Raw genomic sequence first — 24,005 nt, 5'->3', positions numbered from 1 at the left:
AGTGTCAGTTCAATTCCTGGCCACCCCACTTTGGATCCAGCTTCCTGGGAATTCACCTCAAAAGGTGGGAGATGGCCCAAGTGCTTAGGCCCCTTCTGCCCACGTGGGAGACCTAGACAGAATTCCCAGCTATTGTGGCCAGTTGGGGAGTAAACCAGTGAATAGAAAAGATCTCTCTCGCTCTCTCTTTCTCTCTGTTTTTCTGTCTTTTCCATCCTCCATCACTCTGCTTTTCAAATAAATAAATGAGTCCCAAAAGAAAAAGAAAGTTAATTGAACATGCAGTAAATAATACCTTGCTTTATGAGTTCCTAAAAAAGTTCATTGGAAATCATTTTGTATTAAAACTAACTGGAACCATTATATCCTTGAGAGCTTCTAAAAGATTATTTTGTTAAAACATTTTCGCTAATTTTATCTGTTTTTTAAATCCTAACTCTTCTGTTTTGGGAGTTTGTTTAGGATTGGCACAACATTTTTTTTTTTTTTTTTGACAGAGTGGACAGTGAGAGAGAGAGAGGGAGAGAGAGAAAAGGTCTTCCTTTTCCGTTGGTTCACCCCCCCCAATGGCCGCTGCGGCCGGTGCATGGCGCTGATCTGAAGCCAAGAGCCAGGTGCTTCCTCCTGGTCTCCGATGCGGGTGCAGGGCCCAAGCACTTGGGCATCCTCCACTGCTCTCCCAGGCCACAGCAGAGAGCTGGACTGGAAGAGGAGCAAGCGGGACAGAATCTGGCACCCCTGGAGCAACATTATTATACAGGATACCAGGAACAAAATTTTCCTAGGAGCTGCCAATTAAATAGCTCTGTAATTAAAATTTTAATTTTTTAAAATTTATTCATTTTTATTTATTGGAAAGGCAGAGTGACAAGGAGAGACATATCTTTTGTCCACTGGTTCACTTACCAAATACTAGCAACAGACAGAGCTGGTCTAGGCTGAAGCTCCAAATAGGAATTCTATCTGGGTCTTTCACGTAGGTGGCAGGGATTCCAGTACTTGAGCCGTCATCTGCTGCTTCCCAGTTGCATTAGCAGAAATCTGTATCAGAAGGCAGAGGCAGGACTTGATCCTGGTTACTCCAATATGTGATTTGGTCAGCCCAGGCAGTGCTTTAAGCCACTGTACCACTATGCCCATCCAAGATTGCTATTTACCTTGAAATTCCTGATTGATGTAATCTACATGTGCTGTAGAATATGATTACTTTAAAATATTTTCATTTGCTCAAAGGCTAAAACTAAAATTCTGAAAATAATCTTTGTGGGGCTGGCGTTGTGGCACATGGGTTAACCCCTGGCCTGAGGCTCCAGCATCCCATATGGGCGCCGAGTCTGGTCCCAGCTGCTCCACTTCCCATCTAACTCTCTGCTATGGCCTGGGAAAGCAGTAGAAGATGGCCCAGGTCCTTGGGCCCCTGCACCCATGTGGGAGACCCGGAGGAAGCTCCTGGCTCCTGGCTTCAGATTGGCGCAGTTCCGGCCGTTGCAGCCGATTGGGGAGTGATTCATTGAATGGAAGACCTCTCTCTCTCTCTCTCTCTCTCTCTCTCTCTCTCCCCCCCCCCCCCCCCGCCTCTCTTCTCTCTGTGTAACTCCGACTTTTAAATAAGTAAATAAATCTTTAAAAAAAATAATCTTTGTGGATGTGGCTATGATTTTTCCAACATGAGGAAAAAAACATTGATCCAATTTCCTTCCCTTGAGTAAGTAATGGATAAGTTTTAATATATGATTCAAATTATTTTCATGCAGGAATTAGTTTCTTTTGATCTGTTTTTGAAATGAAATTTATTTTTTAGAGTAGTTTTAAATTTACAGTAAAATTGTGAAAATAATGCAAAAAATTCTCATATATCCCCACACCCTATTGTTAACATCTTACATCAGTGTGGCACATTTGTTACAGTTACTGATCTGGAGTCCATATTTTATTCAGATTACTTAGTCTTTATGTAATGTCCATTTCCTATTCCAAGATCCTATCTATGATGGCAGCATTACATTTAATCCTCATGTTTCCTGGGATTCCTTTTTGTTTGCAGACTTTCCTTGTTTTTCACTGCACCTAATCTATTTTAAGATTGATAAGTTACTCAAAATAGGTTTTAAAGTTATTCTTTTACAATTTGTCTTACTGATCTTTTTTTCCACCATCTATTACAATTATCTATCCATTTTAAAATGTCTTTTTCTTTTTCCAGTAGGAAATCCATGAAGTCCAGAAGTAGAAGTCCTGCATATTCAAGACACTCATCTTCTCACAGTAAAAAGAAGAGATCCGGGTCACGCAGTCGTCATTCCAGTATCTCACCTGTCAGGCTTCCACTGAATTCCAGTCTGGGTGCTGAACTCAGTAGAAAAAAGAAGGAAAGAGCAGCAGCAGCAGCAGCAGCAAAACTGGATGGAAAGGAATCCAAAGGTTCACCTTTATTTTTGCCTAAAAAAGAAAACAGCAGTTCAGTAGAGGCTAAAGATTCAGGCTTGGAGTCCAAAAAGTTACCCAGGGGTGTAAAATTGGAAAAATCTGCTGCAGATACTGAACTGGTAAATGTAACCCATCTAAATACAGAGGTCAAAAATTCTTTAGATACAGGGAAAGTAAAGTTGGATGAAAACTCTGAGAAGCATCCTGTTCTTAAAGATTTGAAAGCACAGGGAACAAGAGACTCTAAACCCATAGCACTGAAAGAGGAGATTGTTACTCCAAAGGAAACAGAGACATCAGAAAAGGAGACTCCTCCACCTCTTCCCATAATTACTTCTCCTCCACCCCCTTTACCAACTACTGCCCCTCCACCTCAGACACCCCCTTTGCCACCTTTGCCTCCACTGCCTGCTGTTCCTCAGCAACCGCCTCTGCCTCCTCCCCAGCCAGCAGTTAGTCAGGCTCCTGCTTCTAGTACTTCAGCTTTGCCCCCTTCTACTCATGCAAGGACGTCTGCTCTGTCCTCTCAGGCAAATTCTCAGCCCCCTGTACAGGTTTCCATGAAGACACAAGTATCTGTAACAGCTGCTATTCCACACCTGAAAACATCAACGTTGCCTCCTCTGCCTCTCCCACCCTTATTACCAGGAGAGGATGACATGGATAGGTAAGTACCATAGTTAACTGGAAAAAATTAACTTTCTTGCCCTAAGTGCAATGCATTTACAGTTTTTAAACTTTGTCAAAATTACTCTATTTTTGGTTTTTTAGAATGTTTTTATGACTAGGAAGTGCCTTTTATATTTGCTTTTCAGTGGAAAAGTGTATGATATTATTTACGAAAACAGAATTATAGTTTTTTTTAAAAAAAGATTTATTTGAGAGTCAGAGTTACACAGAGAGAAAAGGAGAGGCAGAGAGAGAGAGAGAGAGAGAGAAAGAGAGAGAGGTCTTCCATCTACTGGTTTACTCCCCAATTGGCTGCAATGGCTGGAGCTGTGCCGATCCGAAGCCAGGAGACAGGAGCTTCTTCCGGGTCTCCCACGCAGGTGCAGGGGCCCAAGGACTTGGGCTGTCTTCTGCTGCTTTCCCAGGGCATAGCAGAGAGCTGGATTGGAAGTGGAGCAGCTGGAACTCGAACCAGTGCCCATATGGGATGCCGGCATTGCAGGCGGCTGCTTTACCCGCTACGTCACAGCACTGGCCCTGAGTATTATAGTTTTTTGTTTTTTTGGGTTTTTTTTGACAGGCAGAGTGGACAGCGAGAGAGAGACAGAGAGAAAGGTCTTCCTTTTCCTTTAGTTCACCCCCCAGCGGCCACTGCGGCCGGCGTACCGCGCTGATCCGAAGCCAGGAGCCAGGTGCTTCTCCTGGTCTCCCATGCGGGTACAGGGCCCAAGCACTTGAGCCATCCTCCACTGCCTTCCCGGGCCACAACAGAGAGCTGGACAGGAAGAGGGGCAACCGGGACAGAATCCGGTGCCCCGACTGGGACTAGAACCAGGTGTGCTGGCACCACAGGCGGGGGATTAGCCTATTGAGCCATGGCACCGGCCGAGAATTATAGTTTGAGACCAGTAAATCCATTTTCTCTGAAGTTTATTTGAAAGAGCAATAGAGTTCTCTTCATCTGCTGGTTCACTCCCCAAATGCCCATGATAGCCAAGGCTGGGCCAAGTTGAAGCTAGGTTCCTGAAACTCCATCTGGGTCTGCCACAGGGTTGGCAGGGACCCAAGTCCTTGAGCTATCAGCTGCTGCCTCCTAGGCACAAATGAGCAAGAAGCTGGTTCAGAAGCAAAGCCTAGACTTGAACCCAGGCTTTCCAATATGAAGTATGGAAAGTGGCAGCTTAGCTGCTGTGCTACAACCCCTGCCACAAGTGTACTTTATTTTATTTTAAGATTTATTTATTCTGAAAATCAGAGTTACACAGAGAGAGGAGATGCAGAGAGACAGAGAGAGAAGTCTTCCATCCAATGGTTCACTCCCCAGATGGCCACAATGGCCAGAGCTGTGCCGATCCGAAGCGAGGAGCTTTTTCCCAGTCTCCCATGTGGGTGCAGTGGCCCAAGGAGTTGGGCCATCTTCTGCTGCTTTCCCGGGCCATAGCAGAGAGCTGGATTGGAAGTGGAGCAGCCGGGCCTCGAACTGGCACCCATATGTAATGCCAGTGCTTCAGGCCAGGGCGTTAACCCACTGCGCCACTGTGCCGGCCCCTATTTTTTTTTTTTTAAAGATTTATTTTTATTTATTTGAAAGGCGGAGTTATGCAGAGAAAGAGGAGGTAAAGAGAGGGAGGGGGAGAGATTTTTCTGTCTGCTGGTTTATTCCCCAAATGGCCATAATAGCCAGGACTGGGCTAGGCTGAAGCCAGGAGCCAGGAGCTAGGAGCTATATCCAGGTCTCCCAATTGGATGTAGGTGCCCAAGGACTTGGGCCATCTTCCACTGCTTTCCCAGGTGCATTAGCAGGGAGCTGATTGGAAGTGAATAGCTGGGGATTTGAGCCAGCTACAATCGGGATGCTGGTCCCGATTATTTGTTAACTTTTTGCTACATTTATTTTAACTATAGATATCATTACATTTGACCATGTCTCTTCTAAAAATGGCATTTCTATATAATCACAGTATTTTTACCACTCTGAACAATTTAGCATTAATTTAATAATATATTGACAATCATATATATAACATAATGCCAGTAATAATAATAATTAATTAAAGTAGCTCCAGTAATCACCAAAATATGTTTTATAGCTGGGAGTGTTTTTTTTCCCCCTCTTAATCCAGGGTTCAAACAAGATTTTTTTTTCCCTAAGATTTTATTTAGGGGCCGGCGCTGTGGCATAGCAGGTAAAGCCACTGCTTATAGTGCCGCCATCCCATATGGGCGCAAGTTCGAGTCCCGGCTGCTCCACTTCCAGTCCAGCTCTCACCTATGGCCTAGGGAAGCAGTAGAAGATGGCCCATGTCCTTGGGCCCCTGTACCTGCATGGGAAACCTGGAAGAAGCTCCTGGCTCCTGGCTTTGGATCCACCCAGCTCCAGCCATTGTGGCCAATTGGGGAGTGAACCAGTGGATGGAAGACCTTTCTCTCTCTCTGCCTCTCCTTTCTCTGTGTAAATCTGACTTTTGAATAAATAAATAAAATCCTTTTTTAAAAGATTTATTTTATTTTACTTGAAAGAGTTACGCAGAGAGAGGAGAGGCAGAGAGAGAGAGAGAGGTCTTCACTCCCCAATTGACTGCAATGGCCGGAGCTGTGCCAATCCGAAGCCAGGAGCCAGGAGCTTCCTCCGGGTCTCACACGTGGGTGCAGGGGCCCAAGGACTTGGGCTGTCTTCTACTGCTTTCCCAGGCCACAGCAGAGAGCTGGACAGGAAGTGGAGCAGGCGGGTCTCGAATTGGAGCCCATATGGGATGTCGGCGCTTCAGGCCAGGGCGTTAACCACTGCGCCACAGCGCCGGCCCCAATAAATAAAATCTTTAAAAGAAAGATTTGAGAGGATGTTACAGACAGTGAGAGGGAAAGACAGAAAGGTCTTTCATCTGCTGGTTCACTCCCCAAATGGCCACATGGTTGGAGCTGAACTGATCTGAGGCCAGGAGCCAGAAGCGTCCTCTGGGTCTCCCACATGGGTACAGGGGCCCAAGCGCTTGGGCCATTTTCCACTGCTTTCCCAGGCCATAGCAGAGAGCTGGATCAGAATAGAAGCAGCCAGTTCTAGAACTGGCACCCATATGGGATGCCACTGCCACAGGCACTACTACGCCACAGCTCCAGCCTATAAGGTTTATTTTGAGAAGGGATTATTTTTTAAATATATTGTAGAGTGACGTGGCATAGCAGACTGTGACACTGGCATTCCATGTAGGCATAGGTTTGAATTCTGGCCATTCTACTTCCAATGCAGCTCTCAGCTAGTACACTTGGGAAAACAGTGGAGGATGACTCAAGTGCTTGGGCTCCTGAACGAACCCACATGGGAGACCCGGAAGAAGCTCCTGGCTTCAGATCAGCACAGCTCCGGCCATTGTGGCCACTTGGGGAATGAACCATCAGAAGATGGAAGACCTCTCTCTCTCTGTGCTAATTAATTTTTTTTTTTGACAGGCAGAGTTAGACAGAGAGAGAGAAAGGTCATCCTTCCATTGGTTCACCTGCCCAAATGGCCGCTACATCCGGCGCTCTGCACCGATCGGAAGCCAGGAGCCAGGTGCTTTCTGCTGGTCTCCCATGCTGGTGCAGGGCCCAAGCACTTGGGCCATCCTCTACTGCCTTCCCGGGCCACAGCAGAGAGCTGGACGGGAAGAGGAGCAACCGGGACAGAATCCTGCGCCCCGACCGGGACTAAAACCTGGGGTGTTGGCACCGCAGGCGGAGGATTAGCCTAGTGAGCTGTGGTGGCAGCCTAATTAATTTATTTTTTAAAATTTATTTTTTTGATTATCAAAGTTATAGAGGGAGGGAGAAAAAGGGAGAGACAGAGAGAGGGAGAGAGCAAGAGAGAGTGAGCTTTCTTCTGCTGGTTTACTTCCCAAATGGCCTTAACAATCAGGACTGGGCCAGGTCAAAACCAGGAGCCAGAAGCTTCTTCCAGGTGTCCCATGTGGGTAGCAGGGGGCCCAGTCAACCATTCATATTTTGCTGTTTCTTCCAGGCCATTAGTAGGAAGCTGGATTGGAGGTAGAGCAGCTGAGGCACGAACAGGTGCCCATATAGGATGCCAGTATTGTAGGCAGTGGCTTTACCTGCTATGCCACAACACGAGTCCTTAGAGCTTTAATTTAAATGTGTCCTCTGAGTATTGAAAACTGAAATGATTGTGAAACATGAATCTAATTTTGTGAATGGTGTTAGGAGAAATAATTTATTGACAGGATTAGCTAGGCAAGTACAACCAAACCTTTAGTAACCACATGGGACCATTGCAGTCTTTATGTTATTGTTTTTTTCCATTGAGATCTTCCCACTTACTCTGTAGTGTATGAGTTGTATTTATTTATTTTTTATTTATTTTTTTATTTTTGACAGGCAGAGTGGACAGTAGAGGGAGACAGAGAGAAAGGTCTTCCTTTTGCCGTTGGTTCACCCTCCAATGGCCGCCACGGTAGGCGCGCTGCGGCCGGTGCACCGCGCTGTTCCGATGGCAGGAGCCAGGTGCTTCTCCTGGTCTCCCATGGGGTGCAGGGCCCAAGCACTTGGGCCATCCTCCACTGCACTCCCTGGCCACAGCAGAGAGCTGGCCTGGAAGAGGGGCAACCAGGATAGGATCGGTGCCCCGACCGGGACTAGAACCCGGTGTGCCGGCGCCGCAAGGCAGAGGATTAGCCTACTGAGCCACGGCGCCGGCTAAGATTTATTTATTTTTATGAAAGGCAAAGTTGCAGAGAGATCTTCCATCTGTTGGTTCACTCCCCAAATGGCCACAATGGTCAGAGCTGGGCCAATCCAAAGCCAGGAGCCAGGAGTTTCTTCCAGGTCTTCCAAGGGGTCCAAGGACTTGGGCCATCTTCCGCAGCTTTCTCACACACTTTAGCAGGGAGCTGAATTGGAAGTGGAGCAGCCAGAACTCAGATCGTCGCCCATATGTGATGCTGGTGCCACAGGCAGTTGCTTTGCCTGTTACACCTCAGCACTGGCCCCAGGTTGTATTTATATAACATGGCGCCGGCCTTATTGATTGATTTTTAAAGATTTTATTTGAGAGGTAGAGTTCTAGAGAGAGGGAGAGAGAGAAAGATCTTCCATCTGCTGATTCACTCGCCAGATGGTTGCTGACTAGAGCTGGTGCCCATATAGGATGCTGGCACTACAGGTGGAGGCTTAGCCTACTACGGCATAGCACTGGCCCCAGAAGACTATTTAAAAAGATGGCTCCATGGCCAGCACTGAGGCTCACTAGGCTAATCCTCCGCCTGCGGTGCCGGCACACCGGGTTCTAGTCCCGGTCGGGGTGCCGGATTCTGTCCCGGTTGCCCCTCTTCCAGGTCAGCTCTCTGCTGTGCCCTGGGAGTGCAGTGGAGGATGGCCCAAGTGCTTGGGCCCTGCACCCTATGGGAGACCAGGAGAAGCACCTGGCTTTTGCCTTCGGATCAGCGCGGTGCGCTGGCCGCGGCAGCCGTTGGAGGGAGAACCAAAGGCAAAGGAAGACCTTTCTCTCTGTCTGTCTCTCTCTCTCACTGTCCACTCTGCCTGTCAAAAAAAAAAAAGAAAAAAAAAAAAAAAAAGGCTCCAGTGAATTCAGCCATATCCTGAAAACTTAAGAAAAGAAAAAGTGTTTTATGTAGAAAAATTTGTTAAGGCCACACAATATACTTCTCATAGATAAATGCTATATTGTTTTATATTTTTTGATCAACAGGAAATAGTTGAATATTATCGAAAGGCTTCTTTACCCGCTATCAACCCACGGACGCCTCCTTTCAATATTAGTTTACATGGTAGCTAGAATATCAGTGTGGCTAAGAATCCTGATTTTTGGGGGGCTGGCTGTTGTCCAGCAGCGTAGGCTACCACCTTCAATGCTGGCATCCCATATGGGTGCCAGTTAGTGTCCCTTCTGCTCCACTTCTGATCAGTTCCCTGCTATTGTACCTGGAAAAGCAGAAAATGGCCCAAGTACTTGGGCCCCTGCTATTCACATGGGAGATTTGGATGGAGTTCCAGGCTCCGGGCTTTGACCTGGCCCAGTCTGTGCTGTTGCAGGAATTTGGGATGTGAACCAGCAGAAGGGAGATCTCTCTGTCTCTCCATTTCTGTAAACAAATCTTTAAAACAAAGAAAGAGAATCTTTTTTTTTTTTGGACAGACAGTGGACAGAGAGAGAGAGAGAAAGAAAGGTCTTCCTGCCGTTGGTTCACCCTCCAATGGCCGCTGCGGCTGGCGTGCTGCGGGCAGCGCACTGCGCTGATCCGATGGCAGGAGCCAGGTGCCTATCCTGGTCTCTCATGGGGTGCAGGGCCCAAGCACTTGAGCCATCCTCCCCTGTACTCCCTGGCCACAGCAGAGAGCTGGCCTTGAAGAGGGGCAACCGGGACAGAATCTGGCGCCCCAACCGGGACTAGAACCTGGTGTGCCGGCGCCACTAGGCGGAGAATTAGCCTATTGAACCGCGGCGCCGGCGAAAGAGAATTCTTGATTTTGAAATGTTTGGCTGACCAAGTCTACATGTAACAACTGAAGAAGAGTGCAGATTTGCAGAGGTGGGATGATTTTGATACAAGACTGGTAAGGGATTTCTGTCCTTCCAACTAGAGAGGAAATAAAACCAGTTAGTGTTGACTTGCAGGTGTGGGGCAGTTCTTAAGAGTATGTATATGGGAGGCCAGCGTTGTGGCATAATTGGGTAAGCTGCTGCCTGCATCACCAGCATCCAATATGAGTACCTTCCTATTCAGCTCCCTGCTTGTGCACTTGGGAAAGCAGTGGAAGATGGCCCAAGTCCTTGGGCCCCTGTACCCATGTTGGAGACCTGGAAGAAGCTCCTGGCTTTTGGCTTTGGGCTGGCCCAGCCCAGGCAGTTGAGGCCATTTGAGGAGTGAATCAGTGGATAGGAGACCTCTCTCTTTCATTCTCTTCTCCCTCCCTCCCTCTGTAACTCTGCCTTTCTAACAAATGAAATAAAACTTTAAAAAAATGTTTGTATGAGAACAAAGTAAACAAAACTTTTATTTATCAATTCTGATTCTGAAAGTGTACTTTTATTTCCTAGCTCAGTGTAATTCTTTTCTTTTTAAATAATTAATTAATTCAAAAGGCAGAGTGACACAGAGAGAGCAAAATCAGTTGGTTTTCTATCCACTGGTTCATTACCCAAATGCCCACAATAGCCTGGGCTGGGCCACGCCAAAGCCAGGAGCCCAAGACTCCATCCAGGTCTCCATTGTGTTTGCCAGGGACCCAAGTAATTGGGCCACTTCTGCTTCACAGGTGCGCTAGTGACCTGGATGTGAAGCTGAGGCAGGATTTGATCCTAGGCTCTATAATATGGGATGTGGGCATCCCAAACAGCAGCTTAACCCACTGCCCCACAGCACCCACCCCATGTAATTTCTTTAAATGTATGATTGTTACCTGTTGTTTTCCACATAAGGAAATTATTAAAGGTAGAAAAAATTTATTTTTGCATTAAAGTTCAAGATTTTAAATTTTAATTTTGGTTCTAAATCCATTTACCAGCTGCTTCTATCTTTGCCATGAAAAATAATTTTTATATAGGAAGCTTTTGCAGAAACTAATCTGAGAGTTGCATAGGAAATTCACTTATGTATGTTCCTATCTACTTTTTTTCTTAAGAGTTTTTTTCTTGAGCTTAAATGTTGAGAAAGTGATGTATGCATCTTTTTATTGCCCATAATACTTAAAATGCAGTGAGTTTAATTGCATTTCTTTTGAAATAAATAAGTAAACCTTCTGAAGGAACTAGGGTTAGGGATCATGTGAAATGACATAGGCATGCAGAAAACAGTTGACATATAGATGACATAAAGCTTACGTTTGAAGATTTTTCTCATTTCAGTAGAGTTGTTTTTTTTTTTTTTTTTTTTTTTTTTTTACAGGCAGAGTGGACAGTGAGAGAGACAGAGAGAAAGGTCTTCTTTTTCTGTTGGTTCATCCTCCAATGGCCGCTGCGGCCTGTGCACTGCACTGATCCAAAGCCAGGAGCCAGGCGCTTCTGGTCTCCCATGCGGGCGCAGGACCCAAGGACTTGGGCCATCCTCCACTGCCTTCCCGGGCCACAGCAGAGAGCTGGACAGGAAGAGGGGCAACCGGGACAGAATCCGGTGCCCCGACTGGGACTAGAACCCGGTGTGCCGTCGCCGCAGGCAGAGGATTAGCCTATAGAGCCGTGGCGCCAGCCAATCAGTAGAGTTCTTTTGAGGAAAAAAATGAAACTTTTTTTCAGACATATTTTGAGTAGGAGTGTATTAACACAGCAGTGAATTTAGTAGTATTTCAGAAGCCTTTCTTAATCGTGGTCTGCAATTCTCCCTTTCAAGAAGCAAAGAAATCTAAACACACGCCTCTGAAATAGTACTTTTTCCTGACCATAGCCATTCCTGGAGTCTTTCTTAAAAAGATCTTCTGAATGCTTTTCTTAGAAATTTTAGTTAACCACATAGTTTTTAAAATCTTTTCTTTCTTCTGCCCAAATTTTCTATAGATGTAGTTCATTTGGAGCTTACCAGACTTAAGTGGAGCCTATGTTACTATTATTTTTTTATTTTATTTCAGAGAGAGGTCCCATCTACTGGTTTACTTTCCAAATCTCAGCCAGGATTTGGCTGGAGCTAAAGTGGACAGCAAAAAGCCGTTCAGCTGGGGCCAGGCATAGCAGGTTAAGCCACTATTTGAGAAGCTGTCTTCCCATATTGGAGTGTCAGTTTGTTTCCCAGCTGCTCTGCTTCCAATCCAGTTTCCTCTAATGAACCTGGGAAGGCAGCAGAAACTGGCACAAGTATTTAGGCCCCTGCTACTCATGTGGATGACCAGGATGGAGTTCCTGACTCCTGGCATTGGCCTGACCCAAACCTGGCTATTGCAACTATTTGGGGAGTAAACCAGAGGATGGAAGATCTCTTTCTCTCTCTGTTTCTCCTTCTTTCTTTGTGGTTCTACCTTTTAAATAAAATAAAAACACATCATTCAGCTCTCATTGGTGGCAAGAACCCAACCACCTGAGCCTCCCAGAATCTGCAACAGCAGGAAGCTAGAGTCAGAAGCCAGAACCAGAAATCGAACAATCGAACCTAGGTACTTCAGGGTAGTAAGTGTCTTTAACAACTAGGCTAAATGCCTATCCCCCCTCCCCCCCATATATATGGTAAGTTTTATTATTATTTCTTTTTTTGAAAGAGAGAGTGACAGAGGAGAGATAGAAGTATCTTGCATCTGCTGGTTCACTCTCTCAAATACCTGCAACAGCCAGGGCTGAGCCAAGCCATAGCCAGGAACCAGGAACTCTACCTAGATCTCCCACATGAATAATGGAACCTCAAGTTCTTGAGCCATCATGTACTGCTTCCCAGGTACATTAGCAGAAGGCTGGATGAGAAGCAGAGGCAGGATTCAGTCCCAGGCGCATAGGACATAAGAGACTGAAGTGGCTGCTTAATCTGCTGCACCACAAAACCTCCTCCTCTATATTATTCTTAAAGGCTCTATCTCTAAAAATATTGAGATCCATATAGAAAAAAAGATCTGTGTGAGCATTCAGATATGCTTTAGAATTTTGCAAGTACAGTGCTTGCTTCTAATTTTTTTTATGCTCTCAAGTAGAACTTTTAAGTTCATATATATCAATGAAATCACTTTAAAAAAAAAATGTATTTGAAAAAATTACAGAGAAGGAAAGACAGAGAACAAGAGAGGTCTTCCATCCACTGGTTTGGTCCTCAAATGACCGCAATGGCCAGGGCTGGGCCAGGCTGAAAGCAAAAGCCTCAAACTCCATCTGGGTCTCCCATGTGGGTGGCAGGGGCCCAGATACTTGGAACATCTTTCACTGCTTTCCCAGGTGCACTAACATGGAGCTGGATCAGAGGTGGAGTAGTGGGGACTCGAAGTGGCACGCATATTATAGGATGCTAGCATCATAGGCTTCAGCTTAACCCACTGCACCTCAATATTGGTCTCGATGAAATCACTTTTTTAAAAAAAGATTTTTTTTGGAGGCCGGCGTGGTGTCTCAACAGGCTAATCCTCTGCCTTGTGGCGCCAGCACACCGGGTTCTAGTCCCTGTCGGGGCACCAGATTCTGTCCCAGTTGCCCCTCTTCCAGGCCAGCTCTCTGCTGTGGCCAGGGAGTGCAGTGGAGGTTGGCCCAAGTGCTTGGGCCCTGCACCCCATGGGAGACCAGGAGAAGCACCTGGCTCCTGCCATCAGATCAGTGCGGTGTGCCAGCAGCAAAGGAAGACCTTTCTCTCTGTCTCTCTCTCTCACTGTCCACTCTGCCTGTCCAAAAAAAAAAAAAAAATTTTTTTTTTTATTTATTTGAAAGGCAGAGTTACAGAGAGAGAAGAGACAGATCTATCTACTGGTTTACTCCCCAAATAGATACAACAGTCAAGGCTGGGCCAGGATGAAGCCAGGAGCCATGAACTATATCCTGGTCTCCCATGTGGTAGTAGGGGCCCAAATACTTGGGCCATCTCATTCGCCTTCCCAGCTGCATTAGTAGAAAGCTGGATTGGGAGCAGAGTAACTGGTTCTTGAACTGGCTTACGATGTTGGATGCTGATGTTACAAGTGGCAGTTCAGCCACTGTGCCACAACACCAGCCTCCAATGAAATAACTTTTCTTTTTTTTTTTTTTTATAAGATTTATTTACTTATTTGAAAGAGTTACAGAGCAAGAGAGAGGGAGAGGGAAAGAGAGGATAGAGAGATTTTCCATTTGCTGCTTCATTCCACCAAATGGCTACAATGACCAGGACTGTGCCAGGTCAAAGCCAGAAACCAGGAGCTTCACCCATGCCTCCCACGAGGGTGCAGGGGCCCAAGGACTTGGGTCATCTGCTGCTTTCCCAGGCACATTATCAGGGTGCTGGATTGGAAGTGGAGCAGCTGGGACATGAACCGGCACCCATATGGGATGCTGATGCTGCAGACAGTGGCTTACCCCCACTGTACCACAGCACCAGCCCCAGTGAAATAACTTTTAAACAACTTGCTTCAGGGAGGTGATAAATGATCATATTTCAAGTAGTTTATGCTGTTTAAGATCTTAAAATTATTGAAAAATCAAATTTTTAAAAATATTTATAGCCAATATATAAATTGCATATTATTTACCTACAATAAAAATTTTTTACTAGAAGTGTTTGCATTGAACCTATAGATTAAATCCCATTGTTGTAAATTCCAAGATAATACACAAATTCTAAAACATAAACAGCCCTGGAGCTTGACAACTGTTTTGTTGTTTTAAACATATGAGTGTTATGCAATCTAATCTCTACTTGTAAACCTGTGTACAGGTGTAAATGAGGAACCAGAAACTACAGACAGTGATAAGGTACATCAACACTCCCTGGTATTGAAAGTAACGATTTTGGGGCTGGTGCTGACTTGGTTAATCCTCTGCCTGCAGCGCCGGCATCCCATATGGGTACCGGGTTCTAGTCCCGGTAGCTCCTCTTCCAGTCCAGCTCTCTGCTGTGGCCCGGGAAGGCAGTGGAGGATGACCCAAGTGCTTGGGCCCCTGCATCGGCATGGGAGACCTGAAAGAAGCACCTGGCTCCTGGCTTCAGATTGGCGCAGCGCTGGCTGTGGCGGCCATTTGGGGAGTGAACCAACGGAAGGAAGAACTTTCTCTCTGTCTCTCTCTCACTGTCTATAACTCTACCTGTCCAAAAAAAAAAAAAAGTAATGATTTTGATGTTTAGTATCTGCTTCCCTGTGTTAGACTCTATGTCTACCAAATGAACTCAGTACTTTTTAAAGCTGTATGTTACTGAGTACCTTACACTAAAGGCCATAATGTTGTTAAGCATTATAGTTTCATGGGCCATTATTAAATTTTCAAGGTTTTCAGTATAGTGGAGTTTGTTGAAATAGGATTTGACCCTCTTGAAATTGTGTGGCTAAACTTGGGGTACCTGTCTTTTCACTCATTCTTTCTTGAAATAAACATGATAAAATATAACTTTCAAAAGGAGTTTACATTTTTCATAATAGCAAACTATATTTGAACTTATAAAACAAACTTTGAAGAAAGTAAAAATAAAACAGTAATGAGACAATTCAGGTACTTTGATTTTTCGCTTAGTGAGGCAGAACCAAGAAATGTATTCGTGAATCATGAGAAATTTAAGTTTATAAAGAATATTCTGATAGTTGAACTTTTATGAGTTTCCCTTCTTTGAATATATATGTATTTTTTTAAGATTTATTTATTTATTTAAACTCCTCAAATGCATGCAACATCCAGGGCTGGGCCAGGTTGAAGACAGGAGCCAGGAACTTTGTCCAGGTCTTTCACATGGGTGCCAGGGACCAAGTACTTGTGTTATCATCTGCTGCTGTCTCAGGCATGTTAGCAGGAAGCTGGATCCGGAATCTGAGCAGCCAGAATAGGAACCAGCCTTCTAATATGTTGTAAACAATGGCTTAAGATACTGTACCTCAATGCTGGCCCTGAATACCTTAAAAATTTGAGAAATTTCGGCTGGCGCCATGGCTTAACAGGCTAATCCTCCACCTTGCGGCGCCGGCACACCGGGTTCTAGTCCCGGTTGGGGCGCCGGATTCTATCCCGGTTGCCCCTCTTCCAGGCCAGCTCTCTGCTGTGGCCCGGGAAGGCAGTGGAGGATGGCCCAAGTCCTTGGGCCCTGCACCCGCATGGGAGACCAGGAGAGGCACCTGGCTCCTGGCTTCGGATCAGCAAGATGCGCCGGCCGCAGCGGCCATTGGAGGGTGAACCAATGGCAAAGGAAGACCTTTCTCTCTGTCTCTCTCTCTCACTGTCCACTCTGCCTGTCCAAAAAAAAAAAAAAAAAAAAATTTTTTTTTTTTTTGAGAAATTTTAAATCTATTTTGCTTCCTGATTGAAGAGTTTTCTGGTAGTAAGCTTTGTTCCCAGGGTAGGAAAATCTGAGTACAGATTATATTGTGTGTTCGTCACTACCAGTAATTCAACAGAAAGTTTCAGGGTACTATTTTTGTACTTCATTGACAGTTCTGATTAATGTGGTACAAACTAACCTAGATTCTGTTGTTCTGCCTGATTTCTTTATAGGGATTAAAATAAAAATTGGTAAGAAGTCATTGCTCTTGAGATTTTGTTCTATTTTAAATAAATAAAATCCTTTTTGGAAATGAGCTAGAATTTTACATACAAAGGGCAGCAGTGTGCTTTATTTTTAGATTTATTTATTTATTTGAAAGGCAGCACGTGGGGCCAGGGAAGTTCTTCTATCTACTGGTTCACTCCACAGATTCCCACAACATCCAGGGCTGGGCTAGGGCAAAGACAGGAGTCAGGATCTCCATCCAGGTCTCCCACAAGACTAGTGGGGACCCAAGCACTTGGCCCACCATTCATGCCTTACCAGGTGAATTAGCTGGAAACTGGATTAGAAGTGGAGCATCTGAGACTTGAATCAGCACTCTGAAATTAGATACCAGTATTGCAAGCATCAGCTGAACCTGCATGTGAAAACACCAGAAGATGTACTGCAAGGAATAAATCTGCTTCTTTCTGTCTTTTTTTTTTTTTTAAAGATTTATTTATTTATTTGAAAGGCTCAGTTACAGAGAGGCAGAGAGAGAGAGAGAGAGAGAGAGAGAGAGCACTTCCATCTGCTGGTTCACTCCCCAAATGGCTACAACAGCCAGGGCTGAGACAGATCAAAGCCAGGAGCCAGGATCTTCTTCTGGGTCTCCTAGGTGGGTACAGGGACCAAGCACTTTGGCCATCTTTCAGGCATATTAGCAGAGAGCTAGATCAGAAATGGAGCAGCCAGGATTTGAACTGGCACTATATGGGATGCTGGTGCAGAGGTGGCAGCTTAACCTGCTATGCCACAGCGCCAGCCCCAGATCTGTTTCTTAAGGTTCTAGGAAGTATTCATGCAATCCATTTTTTCATAGCCATTTTTCAATAGCGTGGAGGACACTTAGTTTTTTGGATCTTGGACAAGTGGTTAGGATTCTCACATCATTTATGACCTTCTGATATGTGAAGAGATAAAAAGCCTGACTTGGACAGGATTTAGAATGGTCACTGCCTGGGACATTGGCATCCTATGTAGAGTGCCTGGTTCAAATCCCAGTTATTATTCCATTGCAGCTTCTTGCTTATGCATACACTGAGAGGCTGCAGGTGATGGCTCAAGTACTTGGGTCTGACTTAGGAAACCCAGATACCCAGAGGGAATTCCCCACTCCTGGCTTTGGCTTGGCCCTGCCCAGACTATTGTGGACATTTGAGAAGTGAGACAGTGGTTGGAAGATCAATTTCTCTTTCTGTTTCTTTGCATTTCCAATGAAACAAGACTATCTAGCCTTGTTTTATTTTTAGCTGTGAATTAGTATGATGCACTGTGGGTGCCTCCTTCCTGTGGATGTTCGTGGCATGAAATTCACCTTTTACTCATAAATAAGTTGAGATGGTTAAAAATTGAATCTGAAAATTGGCTTTTCTGATCTATACAAGAGACAGTATCCTTTTGTCCCCCTTCACTACAATAATTTGCTGAATTTCATGTGTAGCCTTCTGCTACAGGTGCTGTAATGATTCTGAAATAGTTGCTTGTACTCGTTGGTCTAGGATTTTTAGTTTGAGAGTTACTTATCTATTTTGATTAGTCAAGGATGGTTGCCTTCTATTTCCAAACACATATAGTAATTCAATATGTTTTTCTCTAATTTTGTTTTCCAACTTAGATATATTTCTTGCAAAACACTCTCCAAGTTCTTTCCACGGTTAGTAATGTGTTAAAATTGTTGAGCTCTCATTATTCATTATTCTCTCATTCTCATTATTCAAATCTTTGTTGGTTAAAATGTACAGTAGAACTGGTGAACTCTATGTGCTGGAGCGAGACTTTGTTAATTTAATAGCTTATTTCCTTCATATTATTTCATCTCAAAAATCACAATAGAATCTTAGGAAGGACAGAGTTTCATAAAAGGATCTACAAGTAATATCTCAATTTTCATTGTTTTTTATTATGCTGTAGATTTCTTTTTGCAAATTTAAGTATCTTAAGCCGTAATCAACTCCATTTTATTGTTATATTGCAGGTTGTTTTTTTCCTCAAAAGTAAAATCTTCATAATCCTTTAATAGCCAGATATTATAATTATAATGTTCTTTGTAAAGTTTTATTTGCATGTCTTTTAAATAAGTATTAATCTTTTTCTTCTCTTCCCCTTTGTTGTTTAGTCCAAAAGAATCTCTCCCTTCAAAACCTGTAAAGAAAGAGAAGGAACAGAGGACACGACATTTACTTACAGACCTCCCTCTGCCTCCTGAACTCCCTGGTGGAGATCCATCCCCCCCAGACTCTCCAGAACCAAAGGCAATCACACCACCTCAACAACCATATAAAAAGAGACCAAAGTAAGTTTTTGGAAGGACCTATACTGAATTACAGGCTTTTTTCTTGCTTTTAAGCCTAAATCTCACATGTATCTTGCAAAACCCATACCACTAAGATCATAAAAGGTTGGCCCTAAAGTGTATTTTTTATTTTATTTTTGTGGACAGAAGTGTTTCTATGAGACCCATTCATCTGCACCTATAAATACCTAGCTGTGTTTTTAGAAAAGAAATATATTCTCATATCCACATATATATTGAACACTGACCTCTTTGTATCTTTTTAGTTTCTACTAAAAATGTCAAAGAAGGAAAAGCTTTTTTTTCACGATGTGTCAACCATGTACATATTAATGAAATTAATAAATGTGAGTTTTTTAAGTATTTATTTGAGAGGCAGAGTTACAAAGAGAGAAGGAGAGACAGAGAGATCTTCCATCCACTGGTTTGCTCCCCAAATGGCTGCAACTGCCAGGGCCAGGCTGGGCTGAAGGCAGGAATTTCTCTGGGTCTTCCACATTAGTGGCAGGGGCCCAAGCATCCAGGCCATGTGGCCCTGCTTTCCTAGCTGCATTAGCAGAGAGCTGTACTGGAAGTATAGCAACCAGGACTTGAATCAGCACCCATATAGGACGCCAGCAACACAAACAGCAGTTTACCTGCAATACCACGATCCATCCCCAAATGTACTTTTTTTTTTTTAAAGATTTATTTACTTATTTATTTGAAAGGCAGAGTTACAGAGAGGCAGAAAGAGAGAGAGGTCTTTCATTGGCTGGTTCACACCCCAGATGGCTGCAATGGCCAGAGCTTCACTGATCTGAAGCCAGGAGCCAGGAGCTTCTTCCGGGTCTCCCATGTGGGTGCAGGGGCCCAAGGACTTGGGCCATCTTCCACTGCTTTCCCAGGCCATCACAGAGAGCTAGATCAGAAGTGGAATAGCTGGGACTTGAACCGGTGCCCATATGGGATGCCAGCGCTGCAGGCAGCGGCTTTACCTGCTATGCCACAACGCTGGCCCCCTAAATGTACTTTTTTTTTGGATAGGCAGAGTAGACAGAGAGAGAGAAAGGTCTTCCTTTGCCATTTGTTCACCCTCCAATGGCCACCACGGCCGGCGTGCTGCTGGCGGCACACCGTGCTGATCTGAAGGCAGGAGCCAGGTGCTTCTCCTGGTCTCCCATGGGGTGCAGGGCCCAAACACTTGGGCCATCCTCCACTGCACTCCCGGGCCATAGCAGAGAGCTGGCCTGGAAAAGGGGCAACCCAGACAGAATCCGGCGCCCTGACCGGGACTATAACCTGGTGTGTTGGCACCACTAGGCAGAGGATTAGCCTGTTGAGCCACGGCGCCAGCCCCTAAATGTACTTTTTTAAAGCATATAAATTTCTGTGCCATAAATGTTGTATGAACTTGGTCTGATGTTCTGATTATTAAGGCTCTTCTTTTAATAATAAAAATATATTGAAAATATATTATTGCCAAAGTTTCCTATTTCTTTTTCTTTTTTTTTTTTTTGGACAGGCAGAGTGGGCAGTGAGAGAGAGACAGAGAGAAAGGTCTTCCTTTTTGCCGTTGGTTCACCCTCCAATGGCCGCCACGGTAGCGCGCTGCGGCCGGCGCACTGCGCTGATCCGATGGCAGGAGCCAGGTGCTTCTCCTGGTCTCCCATGTGGGTGCAGGGCCCAAGCACTTGGGCCATCCTCCACTGCACTCCCTGGCCACAGCAGAGAGCTGGCCTGGAAGAGGGGCAACAGGGACATCTTCGGTGCCCCGACCGGGACTAGAACCCGGTGTGCCGGCGCCGCAAGGCGGAGGATTAGCCTAGTGAGCTGCGGCGCCGGCCCAAAGTTTCCTATTTCATAGTATCCTATGATTTATGGATTCTCTTTTCATTTTATAGTTGAAGGCAATACTCGAGAATTCAGAAAATAAGCAAAATTCATTTGATTGTTATGTCTTGATAGAATCCAGAACTCTTAGCCACTGTGAGAAACTAAACTATTTATTCTATATCTTTTAATATCTGTCTTTTTAATAAAAAAAAATGTTCATAGAAGGTATAGGAGGTATTGAAATCATTATAAAAGGATAACCTTTTGCTGTTTTTATTTTAGAATTTGTTGTCCACGGTATGGAGAGAGAAGGCAAACTGAAAGCGACTGGGGGAAGCGCTGTGTGGACAAGTTTGACATTATTGGGATTATTGGCGAGGGAACCTATGGCCAAGTATATAAAGCCAAGGACAAAGATACTGGTAAATTTTTCCACAAAGTTTAGCTGTCAAAATTAACAATTTAGCAATGCTAATATCTTTTATGCAAATTGGATTTAGAGCAAATAAATTTTGATTTCTAATTTGGTCTTCAAGAGATAATAAACTGAAGTGTTCCAAAAGAATATATAATCTACCAGGGATGAGTTCCAGGACACCCTTATTAACTCTGTGGCATTGGTTGCAGGACATCCCTTTCCCATGACAAAATCTGCAGATACTTCAAGTTTCTTTTATAAAATGACATATTTGCATATAACCTATCCATACCCTCCTGTGTACTTTTAAGTCATCTCTAGCAGACTTTTGTTACCCAATACAATGTAAATGCTTTGTGAATAGTTGTTTTACTATCTTGTTTAAGGTATAATGATAAGAGAAATAGTCTTTAGTTGTTAAGTACAGACACAATTTTATTTCCCTCAAATATTTTTGAACCATAATTGATTGAATAATTCATGGATATGGAACTTAAAGATATGGAGGACTCAACTGAAAAATTATTACTGTTTTAAATGTTTTCCTAAGATTGATTGATTTATTTGAAAGGCAGAGTGACAGAGAGATCATCCATCCACTGGTTCACTCATGAAATGATCACAATGGCCAGGGCTGGGCGAGGCCGAATACAGGAGCCAGGAACTCCATCCACATCTCCCAAATGGAAGGCAGGAATTCAAGTACTTGAGATCTGCTTCCCAGGTGCATAAGCTGGCAGCTGCATCAGAAGTAGAATAGCCAGGACTTGAACTGGTACTCTGATATGGGATACAGTAGCATCCTAATTTGTTGTGTCATAATACCCACCCCATTACTGTTTTAAAGCTCTCCTTTTGGGGTGGGTATTGTGGCACAGTATGTTAAGCCTGTGCTTGACACACTAGCATCCCGTATTGGAGTGCCAGTTTTAGTCCTGGCTGCTCTACTTCTGATCCAGCTCCCTGCTAATATGCCAGAGAAAACAGTGGATAGCAGCCCAAAGACTTGAGCCCCTGCAACCCATGTGAGAAATGCACATGGAGTTCCAGGCTCCTGACTTCATCCTAGCCCAGCTCCAGCTTTTGAAACATTCTATAGTTTACTAATATTTTTAATTTGTTTTCTTTTTTTGTTTATTTATTTTTTTAATTTTTTTTTTGACAGGCAGAGTGGACAGTGAGAGAGAGAGAAAGGTCTTCCTTTTTGCCGTTGGTTCACCCTCCAATGGCCGCTGCGGTTGGTGCGCTGCGGCCGGCACACTGCGCTGATCCGATGGCAGGAGCCAGGTGCTTCTTCCTGGTTTCCCATGCGGGTGCAGGGCCCAAGTACTTGGGCCAACCTCCACTGCACTCTCTGGCCACAGCAGAGAGCTGGCCTGGAAGAGGGGCAACAGGGACATCTTCGGTGCCCCGACCGGGACTAGAACCCGGTGTGCCGGCGCCGCAAGGCGGAGGATTAGCCTATTGAGCCGCGGCGCCGGCCCTGTTTATTTTATTTTAAGGAAAAGGGTTTATTGGGGAAAATCCAGCAGGCCAGAGGGAAGGAACGAGGAAGGAAAAAGAGAGAGTGAGAGAGAGAGGAGAGGAGCTAGCGAGGAGAGAGCGAGCGAGAAACGAGCGAGAGAGCAGAGAGCTAATAATTTTTTTTTAACAAATAAAGTTCATGGTTTGTTAGGGAATGGGGATCTTTTTTGAAGATAAAATGAATTATTTGAATTACATTTTTAAAAAATGTTCCATTCTTTATTTAATTTATTTGAAAGAGAGACAGATAGTCACAAAGAGATCACCTATCCTGCTTCACTACCCAAATACCCACAACAGCCAAGACTAGGCCAGGCCAACGCCAAAAGCCAGGAACTCAACTTGGCTCTCCCTTATGAGTATCAGGGACCAGCTACTTGAGCCATCTGCCAGAAAGAAGCTAGGATCAAGAGTGGAGCGGAGACTCAAACATACACTCCAATATGCGATGTGGATATCCAAAGTGGTGTCTTAACTGCTATGCCAAATGCCCACTCTTGATATATTTCAATAATGGAATATTTTTAGGCCTATCTGAATAGTGAATTAAAAATAAACTCCAGTGGAGCCAGTGTTGTGATGCAACAGGTTAAGTAGTTACTTATGATGCTGGCATCTATTATTGAGTTCTGAATGCTCTGCTTTCTATCCATTTCCCTGCTAATATGCCTGAGAAAGCAGTAGAAAGTGACCTGCCCACCCACATGAGAGACCTGGATAGATTTCCAGGCTCCTGGCTTTTTCCTGGCTATTGTGGTCACTTAGGGGAAGAACCAGCAGCAGATAGATGTCCCCCTCCCCCCCTTTCTCTACTTTTACTTTTTCTCTATCCTCTGCCTTTCAAATAAAATACGTAAATCTGAGAGAGAGAGGAGAAATTCCTAAGGCTTAAAAAGAAATCAAAGGCTATCTTTCAGGGCAAAATATGTATTGTTGGTTTATAATGGTGACTAAAAAATGCTAATTGATTATGATAACACTTTGAATTTGTTTGGCAGGAGAACTGGTGGCTCTGAAAAAGGTGAGACTAGACAATGAGAAAGAGGGCTTCCCAATCACAGCCATTCGTGAGATCAAAATTCTTCGTCAGTTAATCCATCGGAGTGTTGTTAACATGAAGGAAATTGTCACAGATAAACAGGATGCATTGGATTTCAAGAAGGACAAAGGTACAGCAAAGAATCACGTTTCTACAGGGTAGACTAGCACAATCTTGTTTTTCTTTCTTTTGCTTGTTTTTGTGAATTTTCAGATAGATTGGGCTAAAGTCTGGTTTCTATCTATATTCCCATAGCAGAATTAAGATGTTGGAAGACTGCTTTTGTGCTGAACAGTGCTTGTTTTATAAAATGTCCACTCTTCACCAAAATATTCTATACTTCTGAAAATCATTCTTAATTAGTCAAATATGCATTAGGTAGGTAGAGTCTGCTGTAACATCTAATAAAGCCTGCAGGTAAATAATATAAGATGTTCTGCCAACCAACTTTTCTCAAGTTTTTGAAGTCTCTCTTTTCCCACTCTCTTTTTCTGTTCTTTTTTTTTTTTTTTCAAATTATAAAATAATAGTGGAAATTAAAGCCAAGTTAATCAGTTACTATCATTTTTACATCATTCCTTCTGGTTATTGTCTATATGTATCCATATTTTTACATAGTTTTGCACTATGCATTTTAGAATTCAAAACAGGGTTTTTTTGTTTGTTTGAAAAGCAGAGTTACAGAGAGAGAGAGAGAGAGAGAGAGAGAGA

General features: G+C 44.1%; 1 protein-coding gene across 21 annotated transcripts in view; it reads left to right on the top strand.

The window, feature by feature from the left end:
* Positions 1-24,005, top strand: part of CDK12 (cyclin dependent kinase 12) — an 80,088-nt gene that overhangs the window by 5,431 nt on the left and 50,652 nt on the right. For 20 of the 21 annotated variants that reach the window (XR_009868497.1, XR_009868496.1, XR_009868495.1 and 17 more), the window contains exons 2-5: positions 2,204-3,094; positions 18,322-18,498; positions 20,596-20,735; positions 23,254-23,424. Coding sequence is in view for 12 of the 21 variants with exons in the window: in XM_062216591.1 (XP_062072575.1) it covers positions 2,204-3,094; positions 18,322-18,498; positions 20,596-20,735; positions 23,254-23,424 (1,379 nt within the window). In the remaining 9 variants the exon portion in view is untranslated. The remainder of the gene's footprint in view (positions 1-2,203; positions 3,095-18,321; positions 18,499-20,595; positions 20,736-23,253; positions 23,425-24,005) is intronic. The other variant, XM_062216590.1, reaches the window with a different exon arrangement.

This window comes from Lepus europaeus, chromosome 18 (genome assembly GCF_033115175.1).
Source record: "Lepus europaeus isolate LE1 chromosome 18, mLepTim1.pri, whole genome shotgun sequence".
NCBI lineage: Eukaryota > Metazoa > Chordata > Mammalia > Lagomorpha > Leporidae > Lepus > Lepus europaeus.
Note: the sequence above shows the minus strand (reverse complement) of the source record. Positions and strands in the feature narration are given on the sequence as shown.